General features: G+C 41.5%; 1 protein-coding gene across 4 annotated transcripts in view; it reads right to left on the bottom strand.

The window, feature by feature from the left end:
- Positions 1 to 9,820: 9,820 nt before the first annotated feature.
- The window catches only part of MROH8 (maestro heat like repeat family member 8), a 53,739-nt gene continuing 42,127 nt past the window's right edge, over positions 9,821 to 21,432 (bottom strand). Inside the window, exons 20-24 of one of the 4 annotated variants that reach the window (XM_032845753.1) lie at positions 19,941 to 20,063; positions 18,377 to 18,476; positions 18,063 to 18,128; positions 12,857 to 13,014; positions 9,821 to 9,900 (exon numbers count right to left, since the gene is read on the bottom strand). In XM_032845753.1, the coding sequence (XP_032701644.1) occupies positions 12,866 to 13,014; positions 18,063 to 18,128; positions 18,377 to 18,476; positions 19,941 to 20,063 (438 nt within the window). In that variant the 3' untranslated portion in view covers positions 9,821 to 9,900; positions 12,857 to 12,865. Of the gene's footprint in view, positions 9,901 to 10,714; positions 10,907 to 12,856; positions 13,015 to 18,062; positions 18,129 to 18,376; positions 18,477 to 19,940; positions 20,064 to 21,432 lie in introns of those variants that run through there. The other 3 variants (XM_032845754.1, XM_032845755.1, XR_004381243.1) reach the window with 3 other exon arrangements.

The raw sequence follows: 21,432 nt of genomic DNA, 5'->3' as shown, positions 1-21,432 counted from the left end.
TCCTGTTAGTATTTAGAGGATTGGTATGTGTAGTTGAGGGGAGGTCTGTCTCCCATGCCAAGGGGTCTGTAACAGGGTTTATCATCCTTTCCCCTAACTTTTCTTTTCCTGTCAGCAAAGAAATGTCAGGATTAGTGGAGATAACATGAGTGAAGTCCCTCTTGGGGTGGCTTATTTTCTAATTAACCTGTGCTTATTTGAGAGAGGGCTTCAGGAGTAGGGACATGAGGATTTGGGAATATTCAGCTGAATATTCCCTAGCTGAAGCCTAGGGAGCAGGGAGGGAGGGTGTTGGCATAAGAAGGGACTCAAGGGGAGAAATTTTAGAAATGCCTAAATTTCAGAGATGGGCAGAATTTGAGGAATGAATGAGTTAAACTGTCCACAGAGGTATAAAAATAAAGGAGTGGTATCTCAGAGGCCAGGAAAGAAGTACTCCACAGAGCCTAACACTGCAGATAATTCAAATAGAATTCAAAGAAGACCTCTTATATTATCATTCATATGTTTTCTTTAAAGATTTTATTTACTTATTTGACAGAGAGAGAGATCACAAGTAGACAGAGCAGCAGGCAGAGAGAGGAGGAAGCAGGCTCCCCACTGAGCAGAGCACCTGATGTGGGGCTCAATCCCAGGACTCTGGCTGGGATCATGACCTGGCAGAGGCTTTAATCCACTGAGCCACCCAGGCGCCCCTATCATTCATGTTTTTAGTGACGTTTGCCAGAGCAGTTTTCTGTACGATGGTGGGAATGAAAGCTGGGAAGGAAGGTCAGAAAGTTGAAATTAGGAAGTAAAAGCTTCTAAGAAGTTTGGTGGTGGAGAGGAAAAAGGAAGGGAATTTTCTAGCATAGAGGAAACACAAGTATGTCAATAATCAGGGACAGGAGCAGGTGGAGAGAGACTGAAGATAAACAGCTTATTGAGTTAGCCAGGCCCTAGAAAAGTGACCAAGCCAAGAATCTGGAGCTTGGCCTTCTTCTTGGTATAGCTCCTGTCTGGAAGGTTATAACCTTATATCTAGATTAAGCAGAACTGCTAGGTGCTCTGCTGAGTGCAAAATAGAGCAACATGCAGTAGGGAGTTGAGAGTGATAAAGGTTTGGAACAACTGTTGAGAAATATCACTTGGTCTGTCAAATGCAAACATTTTGGTCGGAATTTTTTGAGGAGAAAAAAGTAAAACTAAGTCTGCTCCCATGAGATCCTGGCTTTCATAGCTGGTCCTGGACAAGATCACTAGAGTTGAGAAGCCTCAAGTTTTTTGCTTTTGCCATAACTAATCAATTACTTTCTTTAAAAAAAAAAGATATTTATTTGAGAGAGAGACAGTGAGAGAGAGCATGAGAGAGCAGAAAGTCAGAGGGAGAAGCAGACTCCTTGTGGAGCTGGGAGCCAGATGCAGGACTTGATCCTGGGACTCCAGGATCATGACCTGAGCCAAAGGCAGTTGCTTAACCAACTGAGCCACCTAGGCACCCAACCAATTTCTTTTTTTATCCAGATCTGAACTGTAGAGGGTGATTCTGACCTTGAAAAGAAACCAAGAAAAAAGGAAAGAGCTCTCAGGGATTATAAGCCAAACCAAACCAGAGACTCTCCCATTTTTCATTTCTATAGTGGTTTGGCTTTCAGGGAATTGCAGTATATGGACTCTAGCCTGTTTCTACTTTGCTACTGGATTTGCTTCTCCTGATTCTTTTCACACTTCATGCATACTGACTGAGTCCTGAAAATCCTTCATTTCTTCATTCTACAAATGTTTACTGAATGCCTGCTATGTGCAAGATACGGATTCTTCCTTCGCTGTGACTTTCAGATCACCCAGACTTGAACTGATGGGCTTTGCTGGCTTAAAAATGACCCAAGAACAAAAGAAGCCCCTCTCAAATGTTATCCAGCAAACAAAAAATGAGAAACGTTGCACATTTTTCCTTCTTTTCAGGACTGGATCTAGGTTCTTTGGATTTTTAGGAAGTCATATCCTGTCTGCATAAGGCCTTCCACTTTCATTTCCTATCTTATGATTCACCTGATCTGTAACCTTTTACATCAAATCAATGAGTTACTTTTTTTTTAAAAGATTTTATTTATTTATTTGACAGAGAGAGAGAGAGAGAGAGAGAGATCACAAGCAGGCAGAGAGGCAGGCAGAGAGAGAAGAGGAAGTAGGCTCCCTGCTGAGTAGAGAGCCTGATGTGGGGCTCGATCCCAGGACCTGAGATCATGACCTGAGCCGAAGGCAGAGGCTTTAACCCACTGAGCCACCCAGGTGCCCCTCAAATCAATGAGTTACTTTTATTACTTTTTCTTTTGCCATGTTGTAATTCTCAGACTCTCCTGAATTGAATTATTAGGAAGTACAGGCCTTGGCATTGAGGCCAAGATGAAAGGAAAATACTCTTATGTTCTCTTATTTCCCATATGAAGTTAAGTTAAGCAGTATTTCCCCTGCCCCACACACACCTCTTTTGGAGTGTAACTAAACTATGTCTTTGGTTTTCGATAAATAATACTGCCATGGTCACCAAGCTCCCTCTACCACCTGCCCCCAAACCAGCCCATTGTTTCCCTTTAATCATTGACTCCTCAGCTCCTTCATGCCCTACAGCTAGTCACTTAATCTTGTGGATTCCTCTTCTACCAGGTTTCTAGTTATCTTTCAACATTTTATGTTTTCTCTTCCAATCCATCTTATGTTTAGTTACTAGTTTTTCTCAAGCAGCATTTATATCATGTCAGTTTCTTTCTCAAAACTCTGCAGGGGTTCACACTATTACAACTGAATCAGGCTTAGGCAGCTTAGCGTCGAGGACACATCTCTCAGATCCAGCTATACCTGCATGCTTCTTTTTCTTTCATCAATATGCTCTTCCTACTTTTTTAAAATCAGGGTTCATGTTGGTTTTTATTTTTTTCTTATTATCCAGTGGCGTGCGCATTTAACACTAAACTGAATTTTGAATAGGAAAGTATGAATAGTGAAACATTTATTCTGCCTTTCATTTCTGCTCTGCTACATCCTCTAGGTTGTTTCTATTTTGATTCCACTGTGTGACAGGCTCTATGATTAGCCTCCCTGTTGTGGTTTAATATTTCATAGTTCCCCAGAGCATGTGTCCAGAGCCTGATTAAGGCCTTTCGAGGCTCCAAAACTAAAAAGATTATAGTGTACACCCTCCCAATTGTCATTTAAAATATAAACAATTCTAAACCGCAGAGTAAGTGTAAGAAAGTATAACAAAGGTCTGGCTTTTTCCCAGCATGGCTATTTCATTTTGAAATTCCTTCAAAAACTTTTTATCCCTTGGCTTTGTTATGCCTAAGCAGGTACTTGGTGTGCACATGTTCCTCTAATAAAAAACCACTTACCTAACCTTCTAACTGTCAAAAAAAGCAGTTAATAGTTGTGGGGGAGGGGTTAGACCTGATCTCATCATTCTTGCTGTTCTTGGTCCTCAAAAGAAACACTAAAGTGGTGGTCCTTGAGCTGGGTCCTTACAATGAAAGTAGTGCCAGTCCTAGTCACAAGGATAATTAAGTGATTTTTGTCCCTCTTCCTTTACACTTTGGGGAAATCAGAAACTGAAAAGACCATTTTAACTTAAAAATGTAATTCTAGGGTTTATTCAACAAAATCTATACCTATGGCACTCACTTTGGTCAAAGGAGGATATTTCAAGCTAGCATTTCTTTTAACTTTTCCTTTCAGAGATTGTCTGACATAGACATAATTCTACCAATGACCAAAACTTATGACCACTTTTGTTTCCTGAATCCATACATACCTGGATTAATCCTGCTCCCCCTTAAAAAAAGGAGAGAGGGGGGCGCCTGTGTGGCTCAGTGGGTTAAAGCCTCTGCGTTCGGCTCAGGTCATGATCCCAGGGTCCTGGGATGGAGCCCCACATCAGGCTCTCTGCTCAGCGGGGAGCCTGCTTCTCCCTCTCTGCCTGCCTCTCTGCCCACTTGTGATTTCTCTCTCTGTCAAATAAATAAAATAAAATCTTAAAAAAAAAAAAAAGGAGAGAGGGAAACAAGCCATAAGTTGCCCTTAACTAAGAGAACAAACTGAGGGTTGATGGAGGGAGGTGGGTGGGAGATGGGCTAGATGGGTGATGAGTATTAAAGAGGACATTTGTTGTGATGAGCACTGGGTGTTGTAGGTAAGTGATGAATCACTGAATTCTACTCCAGAAACCAATATTGAACTCTATGTTAACTAATAAAATTTAAATTAAAAAAAAAACAATGGAAAAAAATGGTTTATGAAAGACATTCTTTTTTTTTTTTAAAGATTTTATTTTTTTGACAGACAGAGATCACAAGTAGGCAGAGTGGCAGGCAAGAGAGAGAGGAGGAAGCAGGCTCCCCTCTGAGCAGAGAGCCCGATATGGGGCTCGATCCCAGGACCCTGGGACCATGACCTGAGCCGAAGGCAGAGGCTTTAACCCACTGAGCCACCCAGGTGCCCCATGAAAGACATTCTTAAATAAAGTTGTCATCCATCTCTGGAAAGAAGAAATCCTGCTTCCCTTTAATCCCAGAAAAGCTGGAAAACTGAACATTTTAAATATTTTATTTATTTATTTGACAGAGACAGATCATAAATAGGCAGAGAGGCAGGCAGAGAGAGAGGAGGAAGCAGGCTCCCTGCTGAGCAGAGAGCCCCAGGACCCTGGGATCATTACCCTGAGGCGAAGGCAGAGGCTTTAACCTACTGAGCCACCCAGGTGTCCCGTATTTCCACATCTTAAAATATGTTATCCTGTCAGTATAGCTGATTCTTTTTTTTAAAAGATTTTATTTATTATTTGAGAGAGAGAGAGTGCACAAGAGGGGGAGGGTCAGAGGGAAAAGCAGACTCCTCGATGAGTGGGGAACCCACTGTGGGGCTGGATCCTTGGGACTCAGGAACCATTACCTGAGTCAAATGCAGACACTTAACTGAGTAAACCACCCAGGTGCCCCAGTATACCTGATTTTTTTTTTAAGATTTTATTTATTTATTTGACAGAGAGAGAGATCACAAGTAGGCAGAGAGGCAGGCAGAGAGAGAGAGGAGGGGAAGCAGTCTCCCTGCTGAGCAGAGAGCCTGATGCAGGGCTCGGTCCCAGGACCCTGGGTTCATCACCTGAGCCGAAGGCAGAGGCTTAACCCACTGAGCCACCCAGGCACCCCAGGATAGCTGATTCTTAAATGAATGAATTTAAGGAATGGGTCCATTTAGAGCAAACAGATTGAAGATTATTTTACACATGCATCCAAATAAGATATCTGGAAATATACATAAAAAACTGGAAACTGTAGTTAGTTAAGCAAAGAGGAATTCAATAGTGGTGAGATAGGAACAAGGAAATTTACTTTTTACTCTGTATCTTTGATATGTTTTGAACTTTGTACTTACTCCATAGATTAATCTAATAAATAAATGTATGCTATAAAATAAAAGAAACAGACTGTCATGTATGTATGCTATGATACTTAAGATATTTTTTAGTGCCTGTTTTTATTGATTAGCTGTTAATTAAAAAATGCACCTAAGAACTTCTAGGCATTTTGTCATTTCAGAAATGATTTTTCTCCATATATTTGATTTTGAAAAATAAGATGAAGGAATGGAGAAACATGAGTTAATTTCCATATACAATCACACTGTTATTGCTATGGCCCTAAAGTTTGAAATGCAATAGGCAAAAGCAAAAATCCATGTAGTTAGACCATTTTAGATGTTAACTGAATTTGTGACTAAAGTAACAAACCAAAGGCTAATTTCCTCAATATATAAAAGTTTCTATGAATCAACATGAAAAAGGCTAACTAACATCCTCAAAATGAGGAAAGGATTTGCATACTTAGAAAAGGAGATAACATAGCATTTAAGACAGGAAAAGGTGCTCAACCTTTCTAAAAAGAAAAAAAAAAAGCAAACTTAACCACTGAAAAAAACATTTTTTAACCTCTTCAGTTGTCAAAAATCCTAAAGTTTGAAAATGCTTCAGTGACTCCGCATTTCAGAATTAAGCCAAACTCTTTATCATGGCCTACAAGTCACTGGGAATTTGGGTCTGGTCCTTTATTTAACTTCATTTCCCTCTGCCTTTATTTGCTTTTTCATCTTCCCCTAGTCATCCTGGCTTTCTGGTGCTTCCTTGAATACCTTAGGCGACCCTATGCATTATGACTTTTGAAATGCCTATTTCTATTGCCAATAATAATCTTTCCCTAGGTCTGCAGAGTTAACTTCCTTACTTCCTTCAAGTCTTCTCAAATATCACCCCAATGAAACCCAGAAGCACTACACTCCTGATTCCTTAGACCCTGATCATTCTTTCCAGAGCATAATCCAGCTTCTAACATACTATATGATTTTATGTTTATTTATACTATGTATTATTATACATTACATTATTTTTGTCCTCTGCTAGAAATATAAACCCCACTAGAGAAGGGATTTTGGTTTATTTCATTCACTGATGTGTTGTAATCACCTAGAACACTGCCTGAATCCAATAAATATTTGTAGAGTTAATATCACATTGTGCTGGCAAGGTGGTAGGGAGAAAAGCATGCCCTTACATCACTGGGGGGTAAAACTGTTATTACCTCCGTAAAAGTCATTTGGCAATATTTTAATTTGAAATGACAAGTGACATATCCTTCAACCTGGCAATTCCACTTTTAGGATTTTCTTCCTTTTTTTAAAAATATTTATTTATTTGACAGACAGAGATCACAAGTAGGCAGAGAGGCAGGCAGAGAGAGAGGAGGATGCAGGCTTCCTGCTGAGCAGAGAGCCCCAGGACCCTGGGATCATGACCTGAGCTGAAGGCAGAGGCTTTAACCCACCGAGCCACCCAGGCACCCCAGGATTTTCTTCTAAAGACACACTTGACCGTGTGTGAAATACACATATCTGTAGTTACTGTAGCATTTTTTGTGCCAAAGGTTGGAAATTATCTAAGTGTCCATTATTATAATAAGTAAAATGAAATCCTGGGCAGGAATAAAGAATGAGAAAACTCTTTTTGGAGTAATATAGAAAAATCTCAAAGATATTAAGGAGAGAATGTGCAAAGTGTAGAAAATGCAAGGTATATAGAATACTATAATTTGTGAAAAAAGGGAAGAGAATACACATATTTTCTCATAAATGCATAATTTTACCTTGGAGATCTAAGAAACTGGTAGCATGATACCTTCAGGGAGGTGAAGTGGATGGCTGAGAATATATATTTTTTTAAGATTTTATTTATTTGACAGAAAGAGATCACAAGTAGGCAGAGAGGCAAGCAGAGAGAGAGAGAGGAGGAAGCAGCCTCCCTTCTGAGCACAGGGCCGGATGTGGGACTTGATTCCAAGAACCTGAGATCATGACCTGAGCTGAAGGCAGAGGCTTAACCCACTGAGCCACCCAGGTGCCCCTGGTTGGGAATATTTTATAACTTCTGAACTTTGAAAACATATGTATTAACATTTTGTTTTTAAAAATTTTTTAAAGATTTTATTTATTTATTTGACAGACAGAGATCACAAGTAGGCAGAGAGGCAGGCAGAGACAGAGAGAGAGGGAAGCAGGCTCCCTGCTGAGCAGAGAGCCCGACACGGGGCTCGATTCCAGGACTCTGGGACCATGACCTGAGTCATGACCTGAGCCGAAGGCAGAGGCTTTAACCCACTGAGCCACCCAGGTGCCCCTGGGAGATACATTCTTATATGGAGTAAGGAGAACTGTGACCTCTTGTATATACTTGAGTGACTGGAGAGGCAGATTCTTTGATTGTTGTGTTCTGAAGTGGTCTGGGGCAAGGTTTCACTAAAAACCACTGTGCGAGGGCCCAATAAGGCTGGATTCCATATTTGATATATCTTCTGTACTGTCTCAACTTTCTACCTTTTATCTCATTCACAGGTGAGCATCCTTTCTAGATTCTCAGATCCATCCCCTTTGTAACCTCTTCCTATATCCCTGCTTCCTTTAAAAATGTCCCTTTCTATATTCACACCACCATCTCTGTTAAAAGAAAATGGGGGAGGGAGGGACTGATAGCTCCTTCATAAAGATTCTTTGGTATCCACAGGAACCATTTTAAACCAGTGCCATCTTCCTTGATCAGACTATAAACTCTACAGGGTGAGAGAAAGTATAGAAGACATCACTAAATCATTCAATAATGGGCACACAGTCATTTTCTGTGGTGGGAAGTCCTCACCATTGTTCAGGAAGAATAGAATCCATCACTTCCCTCTGTGTTTTGTGTAACAGAAGGCAGTTTAAAATTACCCTTTCTAATCCTTTTCCTCTGCTGTGTTCTGACAAGGGTTTGGGAAGAGGCGGAGAAAGCAACTGATATGATATGGTTTCTGGGATGACAGGAAAATCTCTGTTTCCCACCATCACCTCCAGCCTCATTTCCAAATATCTCCTCTCCCCATTATGCTCAATAATGCCTAACACTTCTCAATTAGAGATTCATGCCTTGGGCTTAGGAGCTCTTCCTTGTTGAGTTCTTGGGTGGCTCAGTTGGTTAACCGTCTGCCTTTGGCTCAGGTCATGATTTCTGTGTTCTGGGATTGAGTCCCATACTCAGTGGGGAGTCGGCTTCGCCCTCTCCCTATGCCCCTCTCCCTGCTTGTGCTCTCTGGCTCGCTCTCTCTCAAATAAATAAAATCTTAAAAAAAAAAAAAAAAAAGACCTCTACCTTATTAAAAAGCAAACATCAGTGGTACCTGGGTGGCTAAGTGGGTTAAAGCCTCTGTCTTCAGCTCAGGTCATGATCCCAGGGTGCTGGGATCGAGCCCCACATCAGGCTCTCTGCTCAGAGGGGACACTGCTTCCCCCCGCCCCCACTCTCTGTCTGCCTCTCTGCCTACTTGTGATCTCTGTCAAATAAATAAATAAAATCTTAAAAAAAAAAAAAGCAAACATCCCTGGAAGACTTGAGGTCATTAAAACTTACATTATTAATCATTTCCACATAACAACCAGTTCATTAGAGAAAGGATAGAAAAAGATCTTGGAGCCAGGAAGGAGGGGGAATCTGAGAGGAGAGAGATTTTACAGTTTTACCTAGTGCAAGTTTACTTGACAGGATTGACGTCTAAGAAATTCTACCCTCCCCTCAATCCCATCTTTTACTTACATGATAGTTTAATTTTTTTAAAGATTTTATTTATTTATTTGACAGAGAGAGACACAGCGAGATAGGGAATATAAGCAGGGGGAGTGGGAGAGGGAGAAGAAGCAGGCTTCCTGCCAAGCGGGGAGCCTGATAGGGGGCTCAATCCCAGGATGCTGGGATCATGACCTGAGCCAAACGCAGACAGACAGTTAACAACTGAGCCACCCAGGCGCCCCAGTTTAATCTTTCAATAAGAAAAAAAAAAGTAATTTCTTATAAAGATGTATCTCAGTACAAGTAAGTAAAACAATATTCAGAGTAAAAAAAGTAAGACTCTAAAATAATAAAGACTTGGCTGGGTCAATAATAGATAGTGAATAATACCTTTTAATAGTATATGATGAAAATAAAACTGAAACCATATTCAACTATATTGAACTTTTAACATATTATAACACAAATGTCCAGACATTGTTGATTTGTATATTTAAAAAATTCTATAAAACACAAACCTATGTCTGAGGAGAGGCTTGTAAAAAAAAAATGGAGATATTTAGAATTACAGGACTTGTTACTGTAATCATTATTAAGTACTTCTTCAGCCTTTCCCAAACTGTTGAGGTAGTAAAAAGCAGACCTCTGCTTCTTCTTCTTCTTCTTAAAGTAATCTCTATATCCAACATTGGGCTTGAACTCATGACTCCGAGATCAAGTTGCATGTTCCATGAACTGGCCCCGCCAGGCACCCCAGACCTTTGCTTCTTAATGGATGCTTCTCTCTGTGAATTTTAACACAATAAAACATAAATAAGTACTGTATGTGCCCCTCCCTGTTGGTGGTATTATTCAGAAAATAAAAATCTGCTTGGAAGGAAAGGGACTCTGGCATAAAGATGAGTGAAGAGAAAGGATTCTTTTCAAACTCTTACATGTCTCTGGGGATCTAAACCACATCCTAAACCTTGAGGTCTGTTTACTGCTGTGAGACAGGGTAGTACATGCAATCAAACCCAGAATTCAAGCAGTATTTCTTAAGAAAAGCCACCACCTTTTGTTCTAAGTCCACTCTTCCACGGTGTTTGAAGCACATTCTATTCTATTGAAAAATGAGGTATGATAATTTTGTTTTTATTATTTGGGGCTCAATATCACTTTACAACTTTTTTTTTTTTTTTTTTTTTTTTTGGTTATATGAATTTGGAGTATGAGTTCAGCAACTGGGATTCATGGTAGAGTAGTTCTATATTTATTGACCATAGACAGACAGAGTAGAGGAGAAAAGGGCAGAGCCGACCAGCCAAGGGTGTGGACTTTGTGGCCAGACTCTTGAATTTGAATCCCAGCATTCGCTAGTTATGTGACTTAGGGCAAGTCATTTTCATCTTCTGTCCCTCAGTTTTCCCACATGTAAAATGGAGAGAACCATACATGGAGTGGTCGAGGATTGAAAGAGTTAATCATACAATGTCCTTAGAATCTGGCTCATTGTAAACACTCAGTAAGTGTTATTTTCACTGAATAACCCATAAAATGGATAGTTCAAAAGTGGAGAGTGAAGGTGGTTTAATGCAGTGAGGCCAATGAGCCATTCAAACGTGCTCAGTGCACGCAAGTTTAGCATCCAGCGTCCATCCTCCAGGTGTCCTCTTGGCTCTGCTCAAGGGTGAAGATTTAATTCAGCAGACAGCTGGGGCCTGCACTTGGCTCAAAACTCCTAACTGCTAGTCTCAAATGTGAAGACCTCCCTTGAGCAGGGATCCTCTTGAGGTGACACTGAGACAGCCCCTAAAACAAGCCCAACTCACCATTAATCATAAAGAAGTGTATAAAGATGTCTTGGCAGAGGGCTGGGGGTGAAAGGTGAAAATTTGGGGGACAGGGTGGTGAGGACTCATGTTGCTCACTTTACAACAAAAACTTCATGTAATTCACCGTTGGGTGTGTCTGTTGTTCATGTGCTAGTTGACTCATTTCCTCTCTTTTCTCATACCACATCCTGGAGGCCTCTCCATTGCCCTAAACAGTTCTGCTGTGGCTTTCTACTTACCTTCCTCAACTGATCAAAATCCTGGCAAGTAGACCAACAGTGACCATTTCTAATTAATCTGGAATGCCTCTTGGGGGTTTCCGCCCTTCTACATGCAGCTTATCCAAGTATTCACCCAACACAAACTAGTCTCTTTTTGGGGACACTTCTTGAAAATGTTCTCCATCTATGCTTAAAGCAGATAGTGGGTGCTCAACAAACACTAGTTTCTATCCTGGAGTCCCTTGAGGATCTGACAGTGGTTGTAGGAGAGGGAATCAGGAAAATGAAAAAGGGAAGGAAAGAGTGAAAATCTTACGGGACTGGGGTATATTTAGTATTATATCACTTCAAAATTTTTTTCTTGTTTCAAGGTTTTTAAGGGAAAGACAAAGAAGGAGAAAGGCCACAGGTATTTTATAAAAATACATCAATAAATATCAAACTTTGAGAATTGGTTGTTACTTTATTCTTAAGATTGTTGACAAGTACATGGGGCTTTGACGAAAGACCCGATGGTACTAACATTGCCATATATTTTTTAATAATTTTTAAATTTTTTTATAAACACATAATGTATTATTAGCCCCAGGGGTACAGGTCTGTGAATCGCCAGGTTTACACACTTCACAGAACTCACCATAGCACATACCCTCCCCAATGTCTAGAACCCAACTGCCCTCTCCCTAACCCCCTCCCCTGGCAACCCTCAGTTTGTTTTGAGAGATTAAGAGTCTCTTATGGTTTGTCTCCCTCCTGATCCCATCTTGTTTCATTTATTCTTTTCCTACCCCCAACCCCCCCCACGTTGCATCTCGACTTCCTCATAGCAGGGAGATCATATGATAGTTGTCTTTCTCTGATTGACTTATTCACTAAGCATAATACCCTCTAGTTCCATCCATGTCATCGCAAACGGCAAGATTTCATTTCTTTTGAAGGCTGCATAGTATTTTGTTGTATATATATACCACATCTTCTTTATCCATTCATCTGTTGATGGACATCTAGGTTCTTACCATAGTTTGGCTATTGTGGACACTGCTGCTGTAAACACTTGGGTGCACATGCCCCTTCGGATCACGACGTTTGTATCTTTAGGGTAAATACCCAGTAGTGCAATTGCTGGGTCATACAGTAGCTCTATTTTCAACTTTATGAGGAACCTCCATGCCTAACATTGCAATATTAACATTTATTTAGAATCTCCTTTGAAGCTGTGCTCGACCTGTTTACCAAGACTGTAACTTCAAGGCAGTTCTGGCATGCCTCAAACACTCAGCAGAATTTCACTATTTCTGCAGATTTAACTAAGAGCTGCCCTCCCTTACATATTCTAATTCTTTTTTTTTTTTTTTAAAGATTTTATTTATTTATTGTCAGAGAGAGAGAGAGGGAGAGAACAAGCAAGGGGAGCACCAGGCAGAGATAGAAGCAGACTCTCCGCTGAGTGGGGAGCCTGATGCGGGGACTCAATCCCAGGACCCTGGGGATTATGATTTGAGCCAAAGGCAAACGCTTAACTGATTGAGCCAGGGGACCCTATATTCTAATTTCTTAGAGATGTGGACAGCAAAAAATATGTTCTGAGGTAATTAAATGGGTGGAGGTAGCTTCAGGCTGACATTGCTTGAAGTCTGATTAAAAAAATGGGGTACTATTGTTTTTGTGGTTATGGAAAGAATTAGTTTTTACCTGATGTTACTTACCTTGCATTTCTAAGTAGGAAGACAGCCCATGAGCTTCCTCAACCCACAAACGGACTGCCTGGAGTCTGGTTCAGCCCCCAACTTGTGCACTCGGAAGAGAGCCCGAGAGGCGAAGATGCGGAGGGAGGGCTCAGGATCACCCAGCAGATCTCTCAGATCTAAATGGTCAGAAAACCCAGGTTGGAGGTGAAGCTCTATGGAAATGATCACTGGTCCAGACCCCAAACAGCCAACAAGCCTATAGAAGCTGAGATAAAGGACTAACTTTTTCTAAGACCATTTGAAAGTTATACATTTGTAGATCAATTCCAATTTTGACCCATGAAATTTATTCATCTTTGAATTGCCAAATAGTTTTTTTCCTTTACAATAACCACACTGCTAAGTAGTCCACCTAAAGTCAAATCATCTGTACCTGTCAAGCTATGTTTAAGATGGTTGATTTCTAAGTTCCTGTGTTGGTCCTAGAGGCTACGCTTAAATCATTACTCCCTTTTAAGTTTTTTTCTTAATTTTTTTTTTTAGTTTTTATGTTTCTTATTGCAAAATAAATAAATGTTAATTGTGTAGAAAATTTAGATAACAGATAAGCACTAGAAGAAAATCAGTTACCCGTCATTCGACCACCTGAGAAAATCACTGTTGTTTCTGTTTCTTTTTTCTATTCAGTTACACGTGTGCCTTTTTGTTCAAATGGAACCACATTATACATATTACTTAATAATTGCTTATTTAATATTGTATCATTACTTATCCAAGTCATTAAAATTTCTTTCTGTAATATTTTTCATAGCTTTGGGGTGCCTGGCTGGCCTAGTTGGTAGAGCATGCAACTTTTCATCTTGGGGCTGTGAGTTCAAGTCCCATGTTGGGCACAGAGATTATACTTAATTGAAAAAATATTTTTCATGGCTTCATATGATTTTGTAATATGGATATACTATACTTTATGAAACTAATTTCTTTGTATTTCTAATCTTGGATGTTTTCCATTTTTTGCTATTTTAAATAACACTGGAATGAACATTCCTGTACCTATTTCTGCTTATTTTCATAGCTTAAGTTCTTAGCAGTGAGATTGATATGTCAAAGTATATATTTACTTAAAGGGTTTGACACATACTGCCAAACTCCCCTGTAAAAAAGGTGTATCAATCCATGCTCATATCAGCACAGTATATGATAACGTCAGTTTTTGGGTGCCTGGCTGGAACATGCAGAAGAGCATGTGACTCTTGATCTCAGGGTCATGAGTTCAAGCCCCACACTGGGTGTAGAGATTACTAAAAAAAATAAATAAACATTATTTTTTAATTTTTATTTTTTAATAATAAACTTTATAGATTTTATTTATTTATTTGACAGATCACAAGTAGGCAGAGAGGCAGGCAGAGAGAGAGAGGAGGAAGCGGGCTCTCTGCTCAGCAGAGAGCCCGATGCGGGGCTCGATCCCAAGACCCTGGGATCATGACCCGAGCTGAAGGCAGAGGCTTTAACCCACTAAGCCACCCAGCCACCCCAATAATAAACTTTAAAAAAAGATAATGTGGGGCACCTGGGTGTCTCAGTGGGTTAAAGCCTCTGCCTTTGGCTCAGGTCATGATCCCAGGGTCCTGGGACCAAGCCCCGCATTGGGCTCTCTGCTCAGCAGGGAGCCTGCTTCCCCCTCTCTCTCTGCCTGCCTCTCTGACTACTTGTGATCTCTGTCTGTCAAATAAATAAAATCTAAAAAAAAAAAAAAAAGATAATGTCAGTTTTCCCTTAACATATCTGTGTTAGGTATTAATTAGTATTCTTTGCCATTTTGACAGAAAAACTCATACTCATTTCTCATCATTGTTTTGTTTTACAAACAGTTTGAAAAGTTAATTTTTAAGAAAGATTTAATTAATTTACTTGAGAGAGGGAGAGAGCAGAAGGAACAGAGGGAGAGGGAGATGTGGCCTCCTGCTGAGCAGGGAGTCTGATATATGGCTCTATCCCAGGACCTTGGGATCATGACCTGTGCTATGCTGAAGGCAAATGCTTAACTGACTGAGCCACCCAGGTGCCCCCAAATGTTTTTTTAAGATTTTATTTATTTATTTGAGAGGGAGCAAGCGTGCACGTGCACAAGTCAGGAAAGGGGCAGTGGGGAGGGAGAGGGAAAGACTCTCAAGCAGACTCCATGCTGAGCACAGAGCCCATGTGGAGCTTGAGCTCACAACCTCAAGATCACAACCCGAGCAGAAACCAAGAGTTGGGTGCCCAACCTACCCACTACCCAGGTGCCCCTGTTTTCACAATTTTAATTACTAGTAATAGTAAATATTTTTCATACATTTATTGGCCATTCATCTCCTATGAACTGCTTATTCATACTGCTTTCCACTTTTCTTTTGAGATCTACTGATTTATTTAAAGGATATGAACCCTTTATCATATTGCAAATATATTCCCTAAATTTTTCTTTAGTTTTCAGTTTCGTCTGCTTTTTTTCAAAGTTGATTTAAAATTTTTTATATCGATAAATCTATCATTCTTTTACTTTATGGATCTGTCTTTGGTATCGTACTTAGATAAAGCTCTCTTTTTTAAAAAGTTTTATTTAATTAAGTAATCTCTACACTCACTTTGGGGCTCAAACTCATGACCCCAAGATCAAGAGTCATATGCTTTACCAACTGAGCCAGCCAGGTGCCCCTAGATAAGGCTTTGTTTTTAATTTCCAATTCTCCAAGAACTCGAAAGTGCTCAGGGCATCTTCGTAGTTTGAAGTTTTTTATTTCTTTTTAATTTTTTTTAAGATTTTATTTATTTGAGAGAGAGAATGAGAGAGAGAGAGAGAACATGAGAAGAGGGAAGGTCAGAGGGAGAAGCAGACTCCTTGCCAAGCAGGGAGCCTGATGTAGGACTCGATTCAGGGACTCCAGAATCATGACCTGAGCCAAAGGCAGTCACTTAGCCAACTTAGCCACCCAGGAGCCCTCTTTTTCAAATTTTTAAAAAATGTTATTTTTAAAAGACAGAGGGACAGAGAGAGAAGCAGGCTCCCTGCCAAGTGACGAGCCGGATATGGGACTTGATCCCAGGACTCTGGGATCATGACCTGAGCCGAAGGCAGCCGTTTAACTGACTGAGCTTCCCGGGTCCCCCTATTTTTAATTTTTTAAAGGATTTTGTCTATTTGAGAGAGAGTGAGTGAGCACAAGTTGGGAGTGGTGGTAGGCAGAGGGAGAGGGACAAGCAGATTCCCTGCTGAGCAGGGAGCCTAATGGGGCTTGATTCCAGAACCCTGGGATCATGACCAGAGCCAAAGGCAGACGCTTAACTGACTGAGCCAGCTAGCTGCCCCTAAAGATTTTTTTTTTCCCCTTAAAGATTTTATCTATTCATTTGACAGACAGAGATCCCAGGTAGGCAGAGAGAGAGAGAGGAGGAAGTAGACTCCCTGCCGAGGAGAGAGCCCGACTCGGGGCTCAATCCCAGGACCCTGGGACCATGACCTGAGCTGAAGGCAGAGAGGCTTTAACCCACTGAGCCACCCAGGTGCCCCAAGATTTTAAGTAATCTCTACTCTCAGTATGGGGCTGGAACTCACTGTATATACTACAGAATGATTACCACTACAACAAATCTAGTTAATATCCCTAATCATCTTTTTATACAAGTATTTCTCCTTTTAATTTAATCAATTTATTTTACATGAACTCTACCCTTGATGTGGGGCTCAAACTTATGACCCTGAGCATGAGTTGCATTCTCTATTGACTGAGCCAGCCAGGCATCCCTCACATAATCTTTCTTTTTCTTTTTTTAAAGGTTTTTATTTATTTATTGCCAGAGAGAAAGAAAGCACAAGCAGGGGGAGTGGGAGGCAGAGTGAGAGGGGGAAGCAGGCTTCCCACTAAGCAGGGAGCTCGATGTGGGGCTTGATCCCAGGACCCTGGGATTGTGATTGTGACCAGAGCCAAAGGCAGATGCTTAACCGACCGAGTCACCAAGGAGCTGCACCTCATAATCTTTCTTTTTCTTAAGATTTTATTTATTTGTCAGAGAGAGAGAGAGAGAGAGAGAGCGAGCTTGAGTAAGCACAAGCAGGGGGCAGTGGCAGGCAGTGGGAGAAGCAGGCTTCCTTCCTGCTGAGCAAGGAGCCCAATGTTGGGACTTGATCCCAGCACCTTGGGATCATGACCTGAGCCAAAGACAGATGCTTAACTGACCCAGGCCTCCCACTCTCATAATCTTTTTAAAATAAGGTCCAGCTTCTGGCTATTTTACCAGTTACATATTTTTATTTTAAAAGGAGTGAATTGTTCAGGATTTTTTTTTTTAAGATTTTTTTTCTCAAGATTTATTTATTCGAGAGACAGAGAGCTGGGGAGGGGCAGAGGGAAAAGGGAAGCTGACTCCCTGCTAAGCGTGGAGCCTGAAGTGGGACTCAATCCCACGACCATGAGATCACAAGCTGAGCTGAAATGAAGAGTTGGACACTTAACCAACTCAGCCACCCAGGCATCCCTGAAAGATTTTATTTTTGAGTAATCTTTACATCCAACATGGGGCTTGAATTCAGCATCTGGGTTCAAGAGTCTCATGCTCTATCGACTAAGCCAGCCAGGTGCCCCCAAGATTTTAATTTGGTTCTCATAATACAATACATACTTTTGAGTTGTGAGGCTTGGTGTTTTCATGGCATTTTCTAATTGTACGACTGCTTCTTAAGTGGGAATAAATAATTCTTTGAGAGCTAAATCTTCAGAGCTGTATCGTTATAGAAAATTTCCACTCACTGCCAATTTAGGAAACCATTTATCTACATGAGGCTTGCCTTATATGACTCTAAACCTCTGTATTACCAAGTCCTGCCCCCTCACAGGACAACCACTTATAGGAAATAGTGCTGCAGGCATCCCCAAGGGTACTTGGGAGCTATTGTCATAACTTACTAAGATGGTATTTCTAGGTGGAATCAGGAATTGTTCCTGAGACACTCATCAAAGTGGTTTCCAGACCAGTAGTGTCGTGTCCTTTCCTAATGGGGGGACTTAAACTGGGATGAGACGGTCATTCACCTGAGGTCTCCAAGGTCTTCATTATTGCAAAAGTCAGGTCCTCTAGTTACCAGGGTTTGAGCTTTGTCACACAGCCTGCCCACAGCCACCACCTCCGATCCCTTTTGAAATGTGAGGCACTCCAAACCAAACCCAGGTGTGTGATCACTCACCATTCTCTATCCAGTCAGTGCCTTTCATCCTGAGCTCATTTTGATCCACGTACTTTAATAAGAGTCCTAAATGCAGGAGAAAGTCAGTGAGGCTGTGGTCTGGCTTTGGCTCTAAGCAGTTGGCAGAATTGGTCTTTTGATAATTAGATTCTAAAACTTGACTTTCAAGTGCCTGACAGTTACCTAGAGATAACAGCCCTTTTCTCTAAAGAAGTGTTTTCAAGGTCATCTTCATAAAGAACCGGGATACCCAACAACACAATTTGGGAAAATATAGGATAAAGTGACTGTAGAAATGAAATGATTGTTTATACCTACAAATAAGACTGCTGCTCTTCTGACAGGAAGTTTTGCATTCTTGGAGAACATCAATGTTTGGGCGAGGAGGTTAACTTTCCCCTGGCATTTTTTTCCCTAAGTGGGGGAAAAAAAGGAAGAGTAGGAAGGAGTGAAGTACACCCCAGTTTTTGCAGCCTCGCTGTAGTTTCCAGAGCCAGGGATGATGCCAGACATGAGACACACAGAATATGGGGCTCAAAATAATGACTACAGTTGCTTACTGAACGTTATGTCACAACAACGTCCGTAGACAGAGTTACATCCTCTGGACACACTGTGCTCACAGCCCCTCACTCCGCAGATTGTGCCTATGGTGATCCTAAGTCCATCTCTACTTCTCTGTATCTGTCTTCTCTGTTCCCTCAGCTCTGCCTTGAGCTCTGCCTCCCGATCGGCTCCTCCCGGATCGCTCATTCTGCTCTGAGCATTTCCGCAAGTACCCCTCTCTTGGCACATATCATTTTCCATCTTGAGTTTCTATTTAATTTTCCACAGTGGTTTTATTGCCTTTACTAGCTAGCAAGCTCCCTTAGGAAGTTTCTATCATTGCCATGTTTCTGGGTTCTCCATGGCCCACTGCATATTGGATATGTTGTGTTTACTGGGTGAATAAATGGACCTTTCGGTGGTTCTGTTACAAAGACAGGCAGCTCAGGGATAGGAGGAGGATCATCAGAATCTGTTCCCAGAGATCTTATGATGTCACATGGACAACCTATGATCTTGTGTATTGAGAGCACTGAGTTTCTGCTCCCAGTGCCTTGGATATAGGTTCGGATACAGGTCAGAGAGATAATCCTCAGTGGAAAGGCTGACACAATGGTATTGTGAGGCTTCCTAGACCCATTAAGTCTGATCAGAGGAGCCTGCACTGGGTCCTAAATAGGTTACACATATGGAAGACCCCAGTTCTAGAGTCTTTGTAGTAGGATCTCAGCAGTCCTAGAGTCAGAAGTCCAGAAAACTATGGATGGGCCCCTTGAAGCTTTCCTGGCTTGAGTCTGCCCCTGAGATGGGCCCCAGTAACCTTTGTCAAGTTTGTGAGGGGAAAGGATGCCATCTGGACCCTAGCAGAGCCAGTGGTATGCTGCCATCATGCTGCGTGGCTTACAACAGCAAGGCAACCCTTGCTCGGGGCCCCCTAAACATGCTCTAGTGGAAGGTAAGACAATTCACTATATCCAAGAAAAGGATGAGAGATCATTGTAAAGGCGATACACAACTCAGTTCCACTCATTTGCACGTACCATTATCAGCCTGACCCATAGCCTCTGACCCAGGTTAGTGGGGCTCCCAAGAATTCAAAAGAGAATCTTTTTTATAAGGAAACATGGTTACAGAAAGTGAGTCTGTGACTCAGTTCGGAGGAAACTAGAGAAATAGATTCCTCATACAAGACAGTTCATGGATATCAGCTGCTGATGTGAAGGGATGAGAAATGTTTCCTTTATGTCATGTTCCTCCATTAAAAACTACATCAGAAAAAAATAAGTATGCTAGCCTATAAATGAGTGAACCAAGCCATTATTGCTCACATACAAAGAATTTGCAGACTGCTCCAGCTTCACTAGGGCGGATGTACCAGGGATCTTTGCAGTACACTTCCGGGGGCAGCTTCCACTTCAGGAACTGGGCACATATCGTTAGGACTTGTCTGCTTTCCTGTGAAAAGGATTATCCGAGATCAGTATCTTCAGACATTTTTTAGCTGAAGTAAACTTTCTTCAAATAAAACTGGCTCAAGTGAGGGCAGGGATAGAAAGGAACCACAGTCCTGCCCTCTTTCAATTTCCCTAAACAGTCCCCCTAAAGGGGACCCATGAAGCCTGCAGAGTTGTGGGGAGGCTGTAGGAACCACTGGTCTGAGACAGAAGTGAGAGCTATCCGGTGTAATACCAGAGCAGGGACTGGGGCAGGGGTTCCCACGACCCCACGTCTGACAGATAGGGCTCTTCCACCCACCTGCTGCTCTGTGACATTCTCCTGTCACTTTACACAGGGAAGTGGAGCTCCTCTCCTCATAGCCCTTGTGGAATCTCTGGCTTGGGAGGAATTCTGGACAGTACTGATCCCCTCTGGATCCAGATGCTTGAGTAAAATTTAGCAAGATGCTAAAAATTAGCAAGCTAATGGGCTTCTCTGTTCACAGCTCTCAGAATGCCTCCCAGGTACCACACACCACCTCTTACAAGTATTCAAGCAAATACCTTGTCCCAGATCCACTAGATTTGGGCCATTAAAATTCCTTTGGGGACTGATGGGAATACAAGTAAGTTCAGTTACTTTGTTTATTTGTAAATATCTAGTAAAGTTAAAGATACTCAGATATTCTACTTCTGGGTTTGCGCCCTCAAGAAATTCTCACACAGGTACACAAAGAAATACATAAAAGAATGCTCATTGCAGCATTGTGATAATGAAAAATGGGAGACACTCTAAATGTCCAAGAATAGGAGCACTGGAGAAGTGTGAGGATATCCTCAAGAGGGGATTCTGCATAGCAGTGAGAATAAATGAACTGGACCCTACTACGTTGAGCCAAAGGCAGATGCCCAACTGGCTGAGCCACCCAGGTGCCCCTGAAATAGTCCATATTTCTGGTTACAAGACCATAATATTCCTCCCAAGTTAAGGTACCAGGGCCCACCATAATATTAAGTCTTGTTTCTGATCCTGCTTTTATTTCTGTAATAGGGAACATGGGTAGGGGAAAGCTCCAGCATTTTTCCAGAATCCTTGCAGCCTAAACATACTTCTGGACTATTGTATTTGGTGGTCATAGCTAGCAGATTGGAATGAACAGGCTCCTGAGTAATGAGACAGTACCAAAAATGATGACTTCCTACCAACAACTCTATGGCAGAAACTCTTGGAAGATTAAGGAGACGTAGAGGCTTCTCTAGATTATCAGAGAAGCTACTATTTCTTTCTTTCCTTTTTTTTTTTTTCTTTAAGATTTTATTTATTTATGACAGAGAGATCACAAGCAGGCAGAGAGACAGGCGGTGGGGGCGGGGGAGAAGCAGGCTCC

This window comes from Lontra canadensis, unplaced genomic scaffold (genome assembly GCF_010015895.1).
Source record: "Lontra canadensis isolate GAN:19392208 unplaced genomic scaffold, GSC_riverotter_1.0 scaffold169, whole genome shotgun sequence".
Lineage (NCBI taxonomy): Eukaryota > Metazoa > Chordata > Mammalia > Carnivora > Mustelidae > Lontra > Lontra canadensis.
This window is presented reverse-complemented; position numbering and strand designations above follow the sequence as displayed.